This window comes from Lepisma saccharinum, chromosome 6, assembly GCF_977018435.1.
Source record: "Lepisma saccharinum chromosome 6, izLepSacc3.1, whole genome shotgun sequence".
In the NCBI taxonomy this organism is placed as follows: Eukaryota; Metazoa; Arthropoda; class Insecta; order Zygentoma; family Lepismatidae; genus Lepisma; species Lepisma saccharinum.
Window position 1 is genome coordinate 59,652,150 of NC_139234.1, and position 21,899 is coordinate 59,674,048.

Consider the following 21,899-nt stretch of genomic DNA (forward strand, 5'->3'; position numbering starts at 1 on the left):
ACAACAATGGAAATATCGCGCGTAATTCTGTAATCTGTAGTGTCTCCGATGTACGATTACAAACTATTTTTATCAGGAAGTATCTAATCTGTCCTTGACATATTCAATCACCATCCTGTAAAGCGCATAAATACATCACGTTATTGTTTAACTTCCATCTTCATTGTTGAGCCGTCCTATCAGCCGATTAGCAAATTCTGCCTCGTTGCAGTGCCTGCTCTGTGTAAAATTGAGGCGAAGGGGCGATGGGGGTGGGGGCGCTTCATTCATGCGGAAATAATCCTGCTTAGCTATTGAACGTTCGGATGTTTGCCGAGGCAAAACGCCGTGCTGCGCTGCTAATGAGATAGTGGCGAACATTGTCAGTGAAGGGTTGGGAGGGGGAGCCAAGGGGCACGGCCTGATTTTGGCCAATTATTGTACAATTCTTCCACCGCTTGGAGGCCAGTAATTGACCACTGACCGTTCTGCCACCTGGTGTTTGTGGCTGTAAAATGTTAATCCTTCCATCGTTTTGGAAATGGTGCGGGAGAGATGGATCATGGCTTTTTGGTCGCTTTTAACTCTTAAGTAAAATGACGTCAAGCTACTTTTAAAGTCTCGCGTTGTCTCGTCCAATGAGATTCCAATTTGAATTGATTAATTGACCTTGACAGTTAGCACCCAGGGAATGGGAAATGTCTATGTTTCTGAGATTGTACGCTGGGCGGAAACAGCCAGACGTAAACTGTAATAAGCTGGTAAGTACAGTAAAATTTGTTGATATGTTCTGGCCGTTTCGATAATTAAATACAAAAGACCTTGCAAACAGAATGGACTACAGCACCCAATAAGGCAATAGTATTTCGAAAAAAGTGAAAGAATCATCAACAGTTTGGAATAGTACCTGAACTCCGCAACTTTGGCTAGAAATCGCAAAAATACGCGGTGTGAGCCAAAATAAAATAAGGAAGAAGAAGATATGTTCTGAGATATTTATTAAACTGTGGCGCATTCCTGATCATTTCGCCCATAGGTTAATGTTCTTTTGTAGGTAAAACGCTAATAAATATGTTAATAAAACATTAGTAATATCTATTTTGCTATTTGTGAAATTATAAATATTACGAACGTGAAATATTGTATACTGAATTATGATTCAAATGCTAATTACGATATAGTGTAGATTATCCAAGTTAGCAATTCGATAAAAAACAAACCCAATGAACCAGATGTTCCTATGTACTGATTAGTTATTGCCCATGTTGCATATCTCAGCAAATGCAAATCTCTTGCTTAATATTATTGTAACATTTGTTTTAATGTTAATAATAAGCATGCACAAATACAAGCATCACGCTGTGGTATAAATTGTGTTACATCATTTGATCAGTACGAAAATATACGTAAAGGTTACATACTATAAATTGATCGTTTCTCTCCAAGTGCATCCTCTAAAATTCTCACTAAAACTCCTAATTTATTTTAAGGTTATATAACAAACTTTTCACTTACTTTTGATTGCATTATTTTGTCTTTGCACATTCCAATATAATTCCGTGAAACTTGTCTTAAAAGCTGCATCTCATTAAATATTTTACGTAACAAACAGAAACGAAGCTTGACAGTCTCGCTAAGGAGAATTTGGAACTCGATCGCCTTTCTTCGTAAGGAAGGGCATTTCAAAAGAGGGATTTTGAGCGAAGGAGAATATGGAACCTGATCACCTTTCGACGACTAGTAATCATGCAAATCACGCGTTCAAACAGTGGGTGGCGGGGGACATGAATGACAGCCATAATTACCTCTACAAAGACTGACGTTTTCGTTGCTCGATCACAAATGACAGAGCATGCCTTGCTGTTGCTACTACTTTAAATCTCTCAGGCAGTTAATTTCCAGTTCTTGGTGCAGACAGAGAGCGAAAGAGAGAGAGAGAGAGAGGGGATTGTGATGTAACAATGTAGATGGAAACGCAGATTTGACACTAACTTCTTCTTTGTCTCTCCGAATGCTTGTATTATATTAATTTTGCTTGTCTTCCCGTGCTATATTCATCGCTTCATGTAGTTACCTGAATTGTTCAAAGTTCTGCTTTGCCCTACTACTACTAATGTCGAATCAGCCGACCTTCGTAGCGTAGTGGTTAGCACAATACGTTCCGACGCCAAGGGTCACGAGTTCGAATGCAGGTCTGGGTATTCTTTGTGAGTGTACCTTGATTAATTTTAACATATCATCACTCATTCTCATCTTCGCGATTAGCCAGAAGTGGCAGAAAAGATAAGAAAAATACAACAAATCAATGCAAACACGAAGTGAAGGGTTGTGGAGGGTTTGCCTCTAGCCTTCTCTTGTGGGGGAGTGGTGGAAAGCACAGGCTCTATAACCTGACAAGTTAAGTCCCAATATGCGCAGATCGCTGCGGAGCACTTCCTGTTACGTCATCCTCCCCACCACTCTTCTACGTACTAGTCTGGCCTTGAGAGTACGAGTGGTGCCAACTCAGCAAAATTAAGCTAAAACAAATATGACAAACTATTTTTACCGTGTAGATTGTCGGTGCCGGCTCATATCAGTTTATCAGTGGTTCATTTGATTTAATCCGGTCTTTGAAAATGCGAGCGGTGCGCGGATCGTAAACTGTAGTTTTACGCACGCGCGTTAACGTTTATAACGAAGATAAACTACTGGGCGAATGACTTCATTTTCTGAATGCGACATTGAGCAGTGGCCTGGTTTTTTTTGTTTGTTTTTAAAGCCGAGTGGGGGAGGGGGTTATTTTGTTTATCGTACAACAATCTCTACGGGAAGGCAATCTGATAACTCGCTTGCCTGTGTTCTTTTTTAAAGCACTGAAATGTTCTTGCTCTTTACTCTTGGCTGCATATTTTTGAAATGCAAAAATCAAATCATGCCGGGTCCAACGAAATCCACAATCTGTTCCGGATGCCTCTTAGAGGACAGGCCAGAAGAATTGTTTACAATGTTGCAACATATTTGCGAAATCAGAAGGACTTACATAAACTTAAGTATAATGTTGTCGAGTCCACAAGCGCCGCCACGGGAGTATCTAAATGGATGGTTTCTCAAGTTTTAAAATAATTGTATTGGATTGATTTGTTGCTTTAAGTCCACTTTATGCACAGTAAGGCTAATCGATACTGGACGTACAGTTTAAAGTGGGATCCGAACCACTATGTGTCTCCACCGGGAATCGAACCCGGGATCCCTTGATTACAAGGCGACGACGATAGCACCACAGTTGAGACTACACAATCAAGCAGACGAAATGTGTCTTTCCTGGCCTCCACATCCGCCAGACTTAAACATAATTGAGCCTCTTTTAAAACGGAGTAAGGTTCTTTCATCCTCCACCAGCGTCTCGGTTGGAGAAAAACGATGGAGCAGTACGAAGTCCCACGCACTTCTTTCCAGAGTGGTATGTGTCCATTCCAAGGATGGTTCTTGCTGTTTTGAGTACCAAGAGTAATCCTACATCGTATGAAGTTACTAATTATAACTCTTCTCTCAGATGTTCACATTAATTTATCGAACTCCAGCATTTGCTTTTAAAATACGCTTCGAAATTTTAGGGGCATATTTTGGTATATTTAAATGTTTCTCACAGTGCAGAAATTGACCGATAGATGGTGGGAGTTGTTGCTAGTAACTAAAGTCATCTGTTCAAATGCACTGACTGATACATTTCGATCATAAAGCCTGAAATATTTTGGTTTCAAGTTATTGGACGGTGAAAGGATATTTGTTTTCGATGTGTTGATTACACGCCACGCTGATCCTGAATTTTTAACTGAAGAAAACGTGAATAGTTTTTAATAGATTAATAATTTTAGTAGTTCATTCATACATTTGTAAACGTTACCTAAATTTGTATTGATACATTAGGCTAGTTCTCAAACTTTTTCGATTCACGTTGCCCTTACTAGTTTCACGATTTTTCCGCCGCGCCCCAATCAGAATGCAGGCCTATCTAACACTTGCAACGCTCAGTTGGTGTGGTTAGATGGCTTGCCTTAAGTTAAAAATAAACACATATTTCAAATTCAGAAATGTGTAAAAAGAACTAAAACTATGTGTAGACTAAGGAGTGTCATTTCAGTGAAAATATTGGAGCATTTCGCTGCGTCCCTGTAAGCATACTTTGGGAACCACTGCATTAGACCATAGATGTATAATAAAACTAGATACGCAGGTCTAATGAGATTTAAGCATTGTCATATCACCATGTAATGAAGCAGGAATACGAAGCTGTCGAAAGATTGCGCAGATCCTTATTGTGAAATATGTTCCTAAAAGGAATAAGAAGATATTGCTAATTAGAACAAAAGTGCATACGAAGGGAACAAAACATGGTAATAAATGGCTAGAAAGCTGCCACATTCAAAATTAGCAGAATATTTCGTTCTAGAAGAATTAGCTTAATTTAGGAAACAGTCTTGGCTAAAAAGTTCTGTTTTACCTATTTGACTGACATTGTAGTACACTAAGATTTTAGACACGAGGCCAAAACAAATTTGTTTCGAAACAATAATTCATTCTATAGTTCCAAGTGAATTTTCATGTTCGTCGTGTACGGCAGGAATAAGCTCAGAATTTTAAGGAAAATCCTGTCGAAATTAAACTTTTCCATCATTAATTAATGGTCTGCTTATAAAGAACTCCTGCTTGTCCACGTGACGTCCTCTGTATATTACAGCAAGCACTGAAAGCTCAGAAGGGGATATATTCACGATCTCGGCCATTGCGGAGGTGATATGATCAGCACCACGCTCCGGGTTGCTTTCACCCACCACGGTTGTCTACAGGTACCCAATTTATGATAGGCTGGACGAATTCAGAGCCACCCACCTGTGCAAGGTCTGAACGTTTCCCACCTCAAAGCCCCAAGCCCAGGAATCGAACCCGGATCATCCGCGTGGAAGTCAGACCCCCTATCGACTGGGCAACCGAGTCTCTACTACAAAGGAATATCAAAGATAAACACTCATAACAGGCTTCAAACTAAAAATTGCACGTTACTATATCCTCACTAAACTAACATTACATGTACAGGGTGAGGCAAAAGTCAGGTACCATAAGTGAATGGCCTCCATGGTCGCCAGACGAATACCACTACATTTTTACATGTGGGAACATGTACGCTAAGAAAATTAAGAGCCTGGACCACCACATAGAAAGGGCCACAGTCGTCATCCCCCAAATCACCACTACCACACTAGCATACGTTTAGCGAAACTAGGAGCGTCGAATTGAAACATGCATTCACGCATACTGAACATGTACTGTAACTGTAATCACTGCATATCAATCATGTGTATGTTTCTATGCATGTATTTGTTTTCTTATGTACCCAGACTTTGGTCTCACCCTGTGTATGAATACTCACATCTACGTTAACTTTTATCTAGGTCGGTGACCAAGAACGCTGAACGATAGTTCTACGATCGCGTCACGATTTCATCAATTACATCTAGGTAGTCATTCCTTATCATCATCCTAGTTAGCCTAAACAGGCATAAAAGCAATGTAAATTGCACTGACATTCGACAATCGTAACTCCACTTACAGTTAGGTACGGTATGACGCAACTCAAGATATCTTAAAGGGTCTATCCAACGTAAACCTCTAAGCCGCTTGTCTGGGTTCTCCACAGCCAGGATTAAATTCGGGGTCATATTTCTTCGACTCCCGTCGCGTTAAAGATGAAGAAACTGTGGGAATGTCATCCGCCGTTTTGGATTATCCTAGAAGTGGACATATTGGGCACTTTGGAGACGGAAGCACCAGCCTTTTGCGGTGGGGAAGCATCACGGTCCCTTACCTCAGCGCTTCGTCAGCAGGTCGTCCACCAGCGCGCAAATCTCCCTCGCGTCAGACGCATCTGCAGCCAAGCGACTGCGGGTGGAGAGAAGGAGGACGATGAATGAGACAGAAACGAAGAGAGATGAAAGATAAAGCAGACCTACGTGAGGATGGTCATTTTAACTAGCTACGAAGTCAGAGGTCACAGTTTCGAACCCTGGGCAAAGCATTGGGTTTGCTCAATCATCCATTTCATCAGTACCTCATTCGTCGCAATCGTCGTGATTAAGCAAAGAAGTGGAAAACGTAAAGTAAAGGAAATAAGAAGATTTATAGAAAGATAAGCGGGGAGATAGAAATAGGGATATAGGCGAGTGAAAGATAGAAAAAGTGTGAAAAGATTTGGAGAAATCTGAGAGATATAGATAAAACCTGGAGAGAATTGAACTGAAATTAAAATACCGAGAAAGATAAACTGAAGAATAAGAGATGCACAGAGATAGAGAGAGGTTGAGAGTGAGAACGCACAAGTAGAGAGAGAGAGAGAATTGGAGATAAAGAGTGGAGAGAGAGAGAGACAGAGGAAAGGAAATGGAAAACTGAAATCGAAAGAAAGAGCAAAAGAGAGAGACGGAGAGAGAGAGAGAGAGAGCTCGATGGAGATAAAGAGTGTAGAGAGAGAGAGGAGAGGAAATGGAAAACTGAAAACGAAAGAAAGAGCAAAAGAGAGACGGAGAGAGAGAGAGAGAGAGAGAGAGCTCGTTGGAGATAAAGAGTGTAGAGAGAGAGAGGGAGAGAGCTCGATGGAGATAAAGAGTGTAGAGAGAGAGAGGGAGGAGAGGAAGCGTTTCTCATTCGCAACAGGTTAACATGTTAATTGTTCCTATCTTGTTTTACGCGTTAATAACAGAATTTACAACGGTCTGCTCAATGGTAAGGCTGTCGCCGTGTATTCAAAGAGTTCCCGGTTCGATTGTACAGTGGTTCAGATCCCACTTAAAACTGTAGGTCCAGTCCCGATTAGACAAACTCGATACATATATAACTACTGAAAGAGGCATTCTAGATATACTGGGTGAGTATTTTAAAAGAGGCCCCGTGGAAAATACGCTCCTTGCATGTAGGCAACCTTGGTACACCGAAGAGAAGAGCGGGTTAGAGAATAGTCCAGGATATCGGTGCCAAGCATATTCGACAACATGACACCCAGTATTTCGGAATACATGTACTCTATCTTAAGTTTATAGAGAATTTCAATTCGCTACGAGTCGACGCAAGTCAAGTTTTGAAACGTTTGCGATCGAGATGGAAACACTGACTATTGTGCATCGCTGTCTTGATAAGGGGTTTGTCCCTCTGAGAATGCAGCATCCCCCACGGGTCCAGCCAGGAAGAAGAATCGATTATCTTGGTCGCAGCAAATAACGAAAGAATAGACAAGAGATAATTCTGGAGTGACTCTGGGCAAAGGGTGGACGAAATGGGAAGAACGTGAAGGGGAGAAGACGAGAAAAGAGTTGGAGAAGCAAGAGGACAACTCCCTCGTTTCTTTGTTGTTCTGTGAGTAGGGAAACTGTTGACGATATTATGGAGTTATCAGTTACGCATTTGCGCCTGCCTATTCAAAGATTCTTATATTTCCAGTAGATGTTAAAATACGAATTATCTGCGAAGATGCTACTAGATGAGCGTGACATATTGGAATTGTAGCTTTCATGGCGACGTGATTCGAACAGGTGTTCTCGGGTTACCAGCCAGGTTAAATCGACGTTACCTTCCAACGTTTCGGGCGCATACATTGCTATCAACATCAGGGAATATGAACATAATGATTCCTTGATTCCAATTCCCTGCGCTCGAAACGTTAGAAGCTAACGTCGAGTTAACCTGGCTGGTAAGCCGAGAACACTTGTTCGAAGTAGTGTGACATGTCTAGCCTGTCAAAAGGACACTACCAAAATTGATTTTTTCTGTTCTCAAGATTTATGGTGTGTAAGGGGTGGACCTTCTCTTAAGGGACCCGAAAGTTAACCTCACTTTGCCGTAGTACACCCCTGTAACTGCTTCTTGCTCTGGTGCCTGTATCCACGACTAGGAAATTCTCTGTGGAGTGGTTTTGTCCTGTGTTTGTCCTTGTATGTACTGAGTGCCTCTTTACAGCCTCAGCTTTTAATAGGTAAGGAGATATTATCCTCGGAAACAGTATAGTAATGAATGAATGAGTTTTAAGAACTGAGTGAGAAAATTTTATTGGACATCTCTTGGTTTCTTCGTAGGTGTCTGTCCTCAATTTTGTTTTAGTTAAGGGACCTATCCTCGTATTTTGTGACGGGCAAAAAAATAGCCTATGTGTTGATTTGTCCATAATGTCCAAGTCAATAAAGATTTGTTAACCTTGTCTTCAGAATGATCATTTTCGAAATGCTGAGGCGGGCAAGCCGACACACACATGGCGACGAATCCAGCTGCACTCCGAGAATGATGGCCAACATACCGAGAAGTTCGATCATTGAGAGTTGCAGTCTTTAATGCATCTTGTTCAGTTCAATACAGTATCTGCATTAATTACCACATTTTCTTTCACAACAGAGGATGAGGTCTAAATATGGGCGAAGGTTTAAATATGGGTTTTGGAGTTATCAGCGCTCCTGGGTGCTGCAGCCTGGCAGAGGCTGAGGGAACTGGTTATCTGTCAAAGGACAAAGGTTGCGGCGCCAAATCGCAAGAGAAAGTGGTGGTTAGTTTCGGCCTTGGACGCTGTTATAGAATTGTGACCGCCGAAAACTTTTTGCAGGTATGTTTTAACTCAGTGTTTTCGGAATTGGCATCTGCTTTGTATAGGTTATGATATTAGCGGTATATAAAACAAATGTGGGCTTTTATAACGTCATGATTTGTTTGTGAAATATGTACCACAGAGAGCGAAAATAAATTGAAGAATAAAAATAGCGTGATGGTCTAAATATGGGCTATGACATGAGGTCTAATTTTGATATCACATTTTCAACAAATATTTGGTTGTTTTTCTTAATATTGATTTTTCCCATTCCGCGTGATTTTCAAAACAACAGATTATTCATAAATATGAATTTTATAATATTTTAGCGATAAATGATTGTTATTTAAATTTTAATTGCTTTTTGTGACATTGCCACTAGTAGCCCATATTTAGACCACAATTTTGAAATACATCAATTTACCATTTTTGAAAATTGCTTTTTTTCTTTAAAAAATGGAGATCTTCTAAACTTTAGCATGCTATTACATTTAAGTATATCTGGCAGGTGCTTGAAATATTATTTTTTTTCCTCCGAAAATGACAACATAAAAAGGGGGGCCATATTTAGCATTTTCCTTTAATATTACCAGGTGGCCATATTTGAAATGCCGCTACCTCAGAGCCCTGCGGAAACCGTTCGAAGCATCAGAATGCTCTTAAACCTTGTACAGAGGCTATGGAGACCATGGGGAAGCGAATGCCGATGAAAACAAGTAGTTCTAATTTTCACCACCAGGTTGAAATGTGGCGCTGATGTATCAACAAGCAGTAATTTGACTTTATGTTGGTAGTCAATATGCACCCCGTCAACGTGAATGACCCTATGGAAATCGTAAGACAGTGTCCTCAATGGTCACAAGAAGCGTTTCCCTTGATATTTTTCACTGTGCAACACATTTCAGCGCCACTTTTCCACCTGGTGGTGAAACTTTGAACTATTTGTTTTAATCAGCATTCGCTTCCCCATGGTCTTCATAACATCTATACCAAGTTTCATGTAATACGATGCTTTGAATGGGCTTCAGAGGTCTCTGAGTAGGGACACTTTAATTATGGGTATAGGGTAACTTAGGGTGAATGGGTGCACTTTTGAAATTCTTTCTCCCAACTCAAAACCAAAAGAACTGAAGGATATATTTTGATCTGGAAGTGAAGTAGGGAATTTGTAGCATTTGTTGAACGTAGAAGCTACCAAGAAGTTGTGTATTTGGAGCTGTCAAAAACTACAAATAATAGTCGTGTTACATGTAAGTGGACAAGGAAAAGCGTGTTTAAAATATGGGTCCTTGTAGTTATTTGCGTTGTACTGTACTACATGCGATATTTTATAGGCCATTTGTGCATAACATGGTATTTAGTTGTCGTTGAAGAGATATAAGATTTACCGCTATCTTTGTCGTTGATACAATGCATCCAAAAGTGAAAAAAAAGGTAAAGTGTTCCCCTGTGCATAGCACCACGCCATGAAGGCGTATAGGGGGTGTGGGGGTAACGCCCCACACAATGCATCCAACTGATGAAAAATGTTGCACTTCTGGGCGAATAGGTTTCACGAAAATCGGGTGAATAGGGTCAACACATGATATGCCCATTTGCCCTGAAAGAGGCTTCTAAATTAATTTATCTCCTACAGATGGGAAAATATATAAGGAAATCGTCAATTTCGTGGAATAATAATAATAATAATAAATTTCTTTATTAAGCAGGCGAGGTTCAGCCTATAGGCTGCTCTGCTACCTAACCCTTGTCAATGTAATGTTACATATATAATAAACTGCATGTGGAGCAGTGAGCTACAAGTAAAATAATACTTGTAAGAGATACACAAAATTAAATGAATACACAAAGTGATTAACTACAAATACAAAAGACAAAGTAATAAGTAATAAAAAAGACAAAAGTAATACATAATAATATAAATACAATTTCATGTAGTGACTTCATACCTTCAATATATGCCGCGAATCTGCCATTGTTCCATTAACAGTATATCTTTTACTTTACCTTTGAAATTTACGGGGTTCTTTATGCATGCGATGTTTGCAGGCAATGCATTCCATGCTTTGGGAGCCGAAAAGGAGATGATGATTTGTAGGCCATGGTAGAATGATGGGGTAAATCGAAATCGTTCCGCTTACGGGTAGCATATTTATGAATACCCCTACGAGAATGCATTTTTTCCAACAGATACTGCGCTTTACCTTCTGCTAATATACCGCGGACGAAACAGAGATAGCGCATTTTCCTTCTGTTTGCCATAGTAAGAACCTGATTGTTATTTAAAATCGGAAGAATATGATTGGATCTTTTTAGTTGAAAATGTATCTGATGCTTTGCACGATTTGTATTTTTACACTGAGCCTTTTCGAGAGTTGAGAGCCGTAAACATTATCACAATAGTCAAAGAATGGGTATATTAATGCTTGGATGAGTCTTAGTTTGCATTCAACAGGGAGGAAGTCACGGAGACGAATTAGACTTCTGAGTGTTCCGTAAGCTTTCATACATTGCGTCATTACATGTTCTAACCAGTCCATTGTTTCGTTAAAAAAGCGATTAAGGCATTTAGAGAAGTCAGGAACCAACGACATGCCGTAGAACTCTTTGGTGTTCCTTATTCGTATCTCCAAAAAGAATACAGAGTGGCCAGGACAAATTCCTAAGACAAAGAGGGTAAAGTAACTTTACCGTGAAGCGGAAGAATGAACTGGTATCGCAGTTACTAAAATTATATTCGTGTGGTTTTTGCCTCGACCCCAGTGATATGAGAAAGGTTGCATTCCAATTTGTCAAGTCACTCGAACGTTCTCATCATCACCATCATCATGTTCAGAGTCGGAAATCGTCAGTGATGAAGAAAACGATACTGTTTGTGTGTTCTGTAATGTGTACATCGACCCTGTTTCTGTGAAATTGGTTAATTGGGTATAGGGGCAAGAAAATATAAAGATGACTATCACAGAAAATGTGCGACTGCACAAGGGAGAATAAAGGTTATTTGTGTCAAATGTGCGAGCAAAATATAAGGTCCTACACTCTGAACATAAGGTTTGTAATGGAAATTAAATACTAGTAATCATATTTCAACATTAGGTAACTCACCCGAATCACCCTTACGTGTCACCCGATTGACCCGAACTCTTAAAGGTGAATATGGTCATGCAGGGTTGAAGCTTAAATACTACGGGCAAAAAAATAAGATAAGTTATTAACAAATTATTAATTACTGGAAATTATAGTTAAAGGACTGCTTTATTACCATATTCACGATTATTTTAAATTTGAATGAAGCTGTAGGAAATATTTACATTGTTTGACTTTTTGACCCGATTCACCGATGGTGGCCTTTGCTCCAACCTGTAATTTTAAAGCATGCTGAAGGGAAAGGCATACCTCGCAATAAAGTAAATCGCGAACACTTCAAACGGATCAAAATACTTCTTTGAAAATTTCTCATAAAACCATATTTTTGAACGATAAAAAGCTGGTATAAAAATTTCAGACCCGGTTTTCCATACATGCGAGCATACTCTTTTTCTATTCCAGTCCATGTTAATATATATACTTCAGATCAGGACATTTAAATACCTTTCGTGATCCGTTGTATTAAAATACATGGGAACATCCATTCACTGTAATTATCTTCGATCTGCATTGTTTTCTGCGACCAAAACAACTCTTTCATATTCACTCGTAGATTATTGGAAAACCATTACAAGTTATCTAAATGGCTCCGATGGAACAGCAACGAACCCCAGGGTTAACATTCGCTTCTTTTGTTTCGCTCCGCATTTTGTTGTTGTTCAATGAACGCTTTGTATTGTAAAACCAGAAATGATGGTTCTGATGCAGAACGTACCATTCTCCTTCCTGTCTCGTTTGATCGAAAATCATTATAATTTAGAGTAGCCGGTCTTAGTTGTGCTAATTCCAGCCACATAATAAGCTGGCCCCCAGGGGTCCCTGATTCAAATCTCTGCCTGGTCATTGTTGTTCTTTGTGAGTGTCCCTTTATCAATTTCATTGTATCTTCACTCAATCCTCACCCTTGCGATTAGCCAGAAGTGACAGGAAAGGGTAGTCAAATGAATCAAATCAACAAGCGGAGCTACCAGACTTGAACCCTCTTTTATGAAATGTCTCTTGACTCAAGAAACTTACGGTTATGTCAGTTGTTGACTTTGAAATTCTGCAGCTGTCCCTTTGTTGCAGTGGTAACGCCGTCGCCTTGTAATCAAGGGTTCCCAGTGGAGATACATTACACAGTAGCTCATATCTCACTTTAACTCTAGGCCCAGTCCAGCTTAACTGAGCATAAAGTGGGCTTGAGAAATTTAACTTATTTTTCTGAAGTTCTACTCTTACGTGTCCCGAGAATTCATAACTATTGCTTTTCCAGCAATAGGCAAGCCCAGGTACCTGGCAACACCGTGGTTGAAAGTGAGATATGGAATAAATGGAATTAAGAGCGAGAAAGTGAACCTCGCCTCGCTTCAAGTTATCCCAAATGCAGATTACTCCGAACAACAGTGAAAATGTTAAATGAAACCAACTGATTTTATAGACTTTGACCCTCTAAGCCAGAATGCGCTGTTAGATCTTGTCTAGCACCCTCAGATTGTGAATTAATCAAGGATGACGTGTAATCCTTGCACATATAGTTACGATAATGAACATTTGTAACGAGCCCTGCACATCGGGCTGCCACTGAATCCTTGAGCAGGACTTATTCTCAGTGATGTCATCAAGACTGGGCAAGTCCAAGCACCTGATAGCCCGTTGGGTGAGAATAAAGAGGTAACTTAAACCTTTCCGCTCCCCCAGAATAGTGAACTGCTAACCTGAATTAGTTTCATGGAATTAGACCAATCTTTAGGACATGAAGTTATCTCCCCTTGAGTTCCGAATGAATGAATGAATTTTCTTGAAGTTTTCGTAGCGAAGTGTCGTTTCCATTACTTCTATCATTCTGATTTATTGGTTTGGTATTGGCGTGCTGCGATGATTGGATCAATGGTTACCCCTGCAACTGTCGCTCAAAGTTCGGTCGGTGATGGTCTTTTACGATGGAACCTAAGTTGTGGTCCTAAGAAGGGCCGACTTGAGTTTGGTCCTAAGAAGGGCCAATTTGTTATTTTTATGTCTGAGTTGTCCGTTGGATGTCTGTTTAGAATTCTTCTACTGTAATGAACTCTATTAGAGTTTGAGGGATGGTTGTTACTATTTCTGTGTTGTCTTTTGTTCTTTGTAGTTTTAATTGTGCTAATTATTGACAATTGAGTCCCTAGGTGTCTGCTATTCTAAATACAATTACATTAAATATTTCAATAGTAACATGCTTAGGGAGTACATTACAACTATATTCGAAGGGCGACAAGTTTTAAATTGATTGTATACGAGTATGTACTGTTTAAAAATGTACATTATCTCTACTAGTCCTCTGGATTTTATTTCATACTTCGATTTACAATATCTCAATACCTTTAATGTAAAAAAGAAGCGACATCTCAAGTTTTTAATATCTGAAACTAAGGAAGAGGTTTATATAGAGACGACGTTTACTTATCTGAGGAGACTCCAGCAGGCAATGAAAATGAAATTAACCCTCGTGGACCCTGGGCAAACAGCTTAGTTCAATTTTCGGCACACTCTGTCGAAGATAGCGTCTCTGCGCTTTCCTCCGCCAAGTTGACTGGCGGAAGAAGAGAGAGAGAGAGAGAGGAGAGCTGATGACGCATTACTTCTGGAGAGACTCCCATCACTGACAGCGGCCCCCCCCCCCTTACTTTTTTCTTCTCTTGCCAGGGCTCAGTTTCTTCGGCTCTTAAAAATCTTGGAAGAGGGAGGGATGGACGTGGGGTGAAGGCGATCGTTGAAGATGTCCACTAATGTTCCTGCACCCTCGCGAGGAAGGGTTAAAGATGACGTATAGGTCTGATCGTTCTCGGGGGAAATTTTAAATAATTGCTCATTTCGAAATCCAACAGTTAGGAGAATGTTGTTATGTACTAAGCCACAACTACACATTGTCCCGGGAATCTCTGGAGCAAGCGAACGAACACAAGTCTCAGCGCAAGTAGTGACTCGAGAGGGGAAGTGAGTGCATGGAGGGTGATTTTTGGCGCCATCGTGACTACGAAACATGATACTAAAACCAAATAGTATGTAAGAGACATATACGTATTTCCAATCATAACTGAGCTTATATGCGTAATATTAATATTATGATCATTATTAATTTTTAAGTGTCAACAATTCGTCCACCACCCTGTACAACATTGTTGTGCACGTTGAAAGTATCAGCTGGACCTTTGGCTGATGCTGATGAAAATTCCTCTGCTTTCAAACACCGGAATGATATTCCAAATGCTGATAAATTGCATCTTTTTAGAATTTATTGTAGAGTATTTACATGCATTTTCGTGTGGCTTGCTCTTGCTGTTGTCTAGATATTCGCAATAGTTTTGTGACTACATTTTACCCATCTCTCCTTACCACAACAAATCAATGAATATTTAAATATGGAGGCAAGGGATTTAGCTACAACCTCAGTTAGAGGAGATAGCTTTACAAACTAAAGAACCAGCATAAAGCAAGAAAAAAAATCAATGTGTGTTCTACATTTTGACGAGATGTGCTCCTAAATTCACGATTCGACTTCACTAATGGCTGCCGAAAATCAAATTCCTTAACCTTTAATAGTCCAATCCCCGTTCCCGGTTGGTCTGATTCTCCTTTGTTCGTTTTCCCCCATTGAAAACGTTTCCTTTCCTCCCCCTCCCACCAAACTGATGCTTACAATACATGACGTTTTCCCAATAATCCATACGGTACTGGTTCCGTTAACAAATTAAAAAAAAGGGGGGAAAGAAAGAAATTCCCGTCGACTCACTTCATAAATCGTTTGGAAAACTGAAAGCGTAAATCACCGACTGCAGCGCCACCAGGCGTGAAATTTCGCCCCCCCGAGGGGTCTTTACGGTTTCAATAACGAGTCGGACGCCGCTGTGTCGAGGGATCGAATAACGATTGGGGGTCCTCGGAATCGGCGTGTTTGTTTATGAAACTCGTTTGTCGTTCCTCTGGCAAATATTATCAGTTTCTGTCACTGAATTCGCATTGTAAGCAAGTGTTCGATAAGTGGTGGAGCACTGTAGGTCCAGTCCTGATTAGTCTATCTGAACATTAAGTGGACTTAAAAATTTAGCTCCTTAAGGTGTCAATGACCTCAAACGTTCCGAAATAGGACTCAAGTCAGCTACATGTGTGTGGTGTTCATAAAACCTGTTTTTTCCCCTTGAGGCTGTAAGGGATGAAACTTTCTCAATACACCAAAATATCAACTTGGTTGTAAGCGGTAACATTTTCAAAAGACACCCAAATTGATTCATTGATTTAGTTTATTTCACTTCGCTTTTCTGCCACTCTTGGCTAATCGCGACGATGAGGGTGAGTGATGATGAAACTGATGAAGGGACACTCACAAATAACACCCATGGCCAGGCCGGGATTCGAACCCAGGACCCCTCGCTTCGTGGCGCGCTGTGCTAACCACTCTGCCACGGAGGCCGACAAAAGATACCCAAATGTCAACTTCTTTTCCACATAGTACACCCTGGACTGCATTTTGTAGACTAGCGACGCTCTGGCGTCTAGGCCCACGGTCAGCATAATTCTCTGTAGGGTCTGCTTTGTGTCCTGTGTGTTTGTTATTATCCATTTATTCATTTCATCTTCGCGATTACCCAAAACTGGCGGTGACTTTGATGGAGTTGTGGTAACGACGCTGCCTTGTAACCAAGAGTTCCCGGGCTCGATACGGAGGAGCTCAGTGGTTCGGATATTGGATAGGTTCAGTCCCGATTAGCCTACCCAAGCATAAAATGAACTTAACAATCTCTCTCTTTCCTTTTCTCGCTCTCTCCTCTCTTATGTTTCTCTTCCCTGTCCCGTTTCTCTTTCTCTCTTTGGGAGAAGAAAGAAGAGTTTAGCCCCCCTGATAGAGAGAGAGACAGAGAGAGAGAATGCAGAGGAGAGAAGAGAGGTGAGAGAGACAAAGCGAGAGAGAGAGAGGGCTTTCTTTCTTTCCTGTTTCTCTCCCTCTCAAAGGGGGGGGGGGCAAAGACTTGGCCCCCAAAAGAAATGCGCTCTCTCTTTCTCTCTCCTAGAGAGAGAGCGAGAGAGATAGGTTCAACCCCTCTCTCTCACACAGGGGAGGGGGTGGGAAAGGAGTGACAGAAAGCGAAAGAGAGCAAGCTCTCTTTCTCTTTCTATCTCTCTCTACCAGAGAAAGAGAGAGAGGGGGGGGGGGTGGGAGAGCAAGAAGTATACGAACAAAACCAAAACAAAGGTATCCGCAAGTGTAAGCATCTTACACTTTCTCCTCGTCTCACACTCTTGAGATAATCTCCAGCGCCATCATCCCGCGAGAGCTGAGTCGAGAGTACGACATCATCTCCGCAGTCAGTCAGTGCCTTCAGCACAGTTTCCAAGACCCCGCCCCTTTCATCACCCGACCCTTTTTCCTTTCCTTTTCTTCCTTAACCGAGCAATTCCTCCCCCCCCAAATTCCCCCTCTCCGCCTCTGTCTCTGCTTTTGATTCCTTCATAGCCTGCTCAGCCAACATGTCCTCTTTGAAATTCTACCCCGCCATCTTGAAGACGTAAAAAAGGGGGATAGATCGATTAGATAAAGTAAATCTAATCAATTCTGCTTCTTTCATCGCCCAATCGACTGCCTGTCAACCGCGTAATGAGAAGCCTCTTTCACCGTACACACACACGAAAAAAGAAAAGTTAGGATTGCTACCCCTTCTTCTTGACGAAAAAAAAACAGAAAAAAGGAGCTCAGCTTTCTTTAAATTCACTTCCCTGCTTTTCTTTCCTTTTTTTTTTTTTTTACTAATTTCGCTTCTTCTACCGTTTTTCTCTCTCCTGTAATTGAGGTAGCATCCTCATAAAATTCTGCTAAAGTCGTAGCTTTTCAAAGGGACGAGCAAGCACGTTGAGGTGGACGGGGGGGGGGGGAGAAAGCTGTTTTATTCTGTAATAACAAACGGGGAATTTAAAGAAATTGCGGCTGAGTTTGTCCAGAGACCGTTTTCTCGGCTTAAAACCGCCCACTGGAGAAATTTAAGTCTGCGATGATGGATCGTTCTTCTGTTTTATCTTGTAGTTCAGAGATGTTTACGAATTTCGCACCTTTAACGCTGATACTACGTCATCATGGACACTGACAGAAAACTTTCTGAAAAGGAAGATAGAGTAGCATTGTATCTTGAAACTCAATATAAGCATTTGTATCGATCGTCTAGTGGTATAAACACGTTTCGTTTCGACTCGAATATAGCGTTCGATATAATTCTCAATATGTCTTATTGTGCCATCTATAAACGGTTGAAATCATAATGAAAAGATTTGAAAAATGCCGGATTGAGTAGAGAAAATCTCCCAAAAGGTGTATTAAACTCATCACGGCTTACCGTATAATAGGCGTCTTAAGTTACAAAAAAACATATTTAACTTCGAGATGTGATATATCTTGTTTCGTAAATGTTGATCATTCCTGGAAATTATTTGTTCTGTTCAGATAGATTGTAATGATGTGTTAATAACTAAAAGCCAGTGGCGGCTCGTGGTCTGGGTCTATGGGTGTGCACCTTGGCCTCGTGTGTAGAGGAAGTGTTATTCCCACTCAATTATTCCTGCCCGTTTCTGCTAATCGCATTTGCAATCCAAGTTGTGACGTACCTTTCCCTGATAATGAGACGATAGCAGAGTTATATTTGATGAATTTTTTTTAAAAATAAGGTTTATTACAAAATCGAAATACCCTAGTGATTTTTTTTCATTGATCACGAGAAATGATGTGTTTTTTGGTCTCTTTCGTGACCTGTAGAAAATTCAGCATTCGACGACCTGACAATATCACTTGCAACGCTATACCGATAAGCTGCTATGGTTTGTAAAGGATAATAATATTGCCAGAATTTTGTGTAATTGCGTGTTTTAATAATGCATATTATCTTTCTTCAGTGTAAATATGTCCCATCAGAAACTCAAGTTTAATGTCACATAAACATTTCATCATACACTTAAGTTAATTTTAATTTTTAATGTACTTATTTACTTTAGTAACTGTAATGAGGATCTTCGAAACCCTAATCAAATACAACTAGTTCTTGCCAGCACCTATACAAAAATTATCTCACATGAGTGACATAATAGTACAAGTTACAGATTCTCGTATGCACTGAATAGAGAATTGGATTGACTGTTCTGTGATAAAAATACAAGATTAAACTATGATTATTTGAAATTTTCGTTGAACTTCGAACTAAAAGTGTCTAAATGCACCAATTCCTACGACATTGTGAATGTTTTTTTTAATTCAAACCGCTGACATTTTATAAAACTATTTTTCCAGCACCTGTATCAACGTATTCACTCATTGCATCTGGCCTTGCATGGTTGAATACGCTCGTCACTACACCCCAAGCCCTTTCCCCTTCCTTTCCCGCCCTCCCCTCATTCGGATTCCAATGCTTTGCTCAGAACCGCGTGAGGTGAGAGAGATCAAAATTTCCCTTGATGAGAAAAAAATCCCTCAATTTGCAATGATGCTGTTCTCTACTCACCGTCGAACACAGCGCCATTCGATGTGCAGCTGTGTGCACTTTCCAATTGTGTTCATGCTGGTTCATGCCCATTCGACGCGAGTTACTCAGATAGAAAAGCTGACGTAAGGAAGTAAATGGCCCGGGAACATTTGATGTGTTCAAGAAATGGCTTTCAATGAATAAATATAATAAAAACCAATTACATTGCACATTTATTTGGTTGTGAACGTGCGATTGCGTGAATAGGCAGCAGCTGCTACTGCTAAAACTACGTACAGAATGTCGCTCAATGCTTGATATGTTTTGTATACCAAGATAAGTATAACATCTGTACAGCTGTAACTTTGAAAGAGAAACTGAAAGATTGCATTTACTAAAGATGCTCAATGTTAGCTTTAATCGTGACTCTACATGCAATATAGCTCATCCCATACTATTTTCTATTTACACATCCTTGCCAATGCCACGATAGCTGCGGTAATTCTAAACTTCAATATGCAGTGGAACCGTTGCCTGAAAGGCCAATGATCATGAATTTATTTTCGCATGGCCAATCACATAAAAGTTCTTCTCCGCGGGAGGCGCCATTCCTGAAAGTGGCGGAGCCTGGTGGTGAAGTGAAGTACTATGGAGATGCACCGCTAACTTTGAAATCTTTGGGAGTTGGACTTTACGAACAGATGAGCATTTGGTTTGCACAATCCAAAATGTTATTAATAATCATCTAGAAACGTTGGAAATAGGCTAAACGCCGTTAACGATGCTGATCTCCTTAGAACACTTGTTTGCATTCCGTTGCCAGGAAAGCTTTAACTTCTACAATCATTTCGTAATGTAACGTCCGACAGTACAGACAAACTTGCGTGTTCAGGTCAGCCTTTATAAAGAATAGTTTGTTCGGTGGCAGCTGAACATTGATTGATCCTACGGTCAACCAGATACACTGATATCTTGTCTGGAAGCCTTTCACGATGCAAACAATTTCAGTTCTGCCGCTACTTCTGTGTGCCCAGGATCCATTTCTATTTGCACTGAGTTGCAGCCACTGTTAGAGTTGGAGAAAATGTAGACATAAGGGGCCAGTAGAAATCTAAGACGAACTTGATGAAGGCATGCTCAGTTGCAAGCACTGCCATTTACCGAGTGCTAAGCAGCTGGGACCTTAATAATCAATAAAATAGCAAACGTGTAGTAAATTCTTGTGAGAAACTTACCTTTTTTTGACGTTCTGAAGCTGTCGTCCCTAGGAACATACTGAATATCATACACTAGCGTTGTGTTAGGGAGAATGTTCTTGTCCTTGTTTATCCTGTACACAGCATATTTGAAAGCCAGCTCCATGCTGCTATCCTTTTGGTCCTCTGTGAAGATGGCACCTGTTGACAAAAAACAGAAACTGCTTTTTACACGTTCAGGATAATTGCAGCGTACATAGGAAATAGACCCAGGAAAATATACACATCACCCAGCCTCAAATCGAACCTTGGGAGAACTCTGAGGGTATAGTCGGCCGGAGCGTGGTACTGATCACATCACCTTCAAAATGGCCGAGATCGAGAATGTGTGGGGCGTAACCCACAAATCTTTTTTCACAAATTTTACTACAAATCCGATGCTCTGACCAACTACTCCAAAGCGCCCCCAAGAATTCTGTACTAATTTTTGCCCCATTTATGCTACTATTTCTATTTTTATAGGAGAGGGGACCATATGTGCTTAAATTCTACATTTATAAGTCATCTCAGTGTAGAATGTGGTCGATATGTCGCATAACAAATATGAAGATCTAACATTTTCCAAAATTGAAGATCCACCGAATGGCAGTTAGACGGGACATAAATATTCAAGTGAGCCTGCGCCTCTGTCTGTAACAATAAATATGTCAGTAATTCATAAATTTTTAATGTTGCCGTTTTATAATGTTCATTGGAGTTGAGCAATGACTAGGATATGTTTCTGGTAAGGCAAATAACGATATAAATAACGTCCATCGATATATATCATGTGCCTATGGTAGTCAAACAATCGAATCAATCGATATTTGAAAGAAACTACAGCTACAAACAATCAACTCTGACCTACAAGACCTATAAAAATATATATGATGTAATGGTCATGCGATAATTAGTTCCAACATTCTTCAAACTGCCCTTAAACACATATAGGCCAGTCAACAAGGGATGATTTTGGGGTCCAATAAGGGAAATAATCAGGGAAAGCTGGAACAAATTTTGTTATCTTCCTAAAAGGGTTCTTAATAGCATATTAATTTTGCACCCCTGTACCACCTCGGATTTGTCCACCATCTTTGAAAAATGGCGCCCAAAATATTTTTTTTTTGCAATTATCTCGATTGGAAAGCATTTTACGGAAACGAAGGTTATGATAAAAAATAATCTACATAAAATTATGTACCAAAAAGGTTATGTACAATTTCCTTCTAAGAAGCACCGTTAGGAAGTTAGAGGAGCGAGAAATTTCTCTTCATTTTTTCCGCTCCATTTTGCAAGAGCGAAAGACAAGGAAACTTTTTGCAAGGTAACTTGACGGCTTATTTCTAAAATACCTATTCTAAATGCATGAGCCGCGGTAGCTCAGTCCTGTCGACATCTGTGGCGGAGTGGTTAGCACAGCGCGCTGCAAAGCTAGGGATACCGGGTTCGAATCCCGGCAGGATGTTTGTGTATGTTCGTAAT

The 21,899-nt window shown here is 40.4% G+C and overlaps 1 protein-coding gene across 1 annotated transcript in view; it reads right to left on the minus strand.

Moving 5' to 3' along the window:
- Positions 1-20,583, minus strand: part of LOC145988806 (glutamate receptor ionotropic, kainate 2) — a 275,816-nt gene extending 255,233 nt beyond the window's left edge. The window contains exon 1 of the mRNA XM_083124002.1: positions 20,418-20,583. Within this exon, the coding sequence (XP_082980128.1) occupies positions 20,418-20,544 (127 nt within the window). The 5' untranslated portion in view covers positions 20,545-20,583. The remainder of the gene's footprint in view (positions 1-20,417) is intronic.
- Between the last annotated feature and the right edge of the window lie 1,316 nt (positions 20,584-21,899).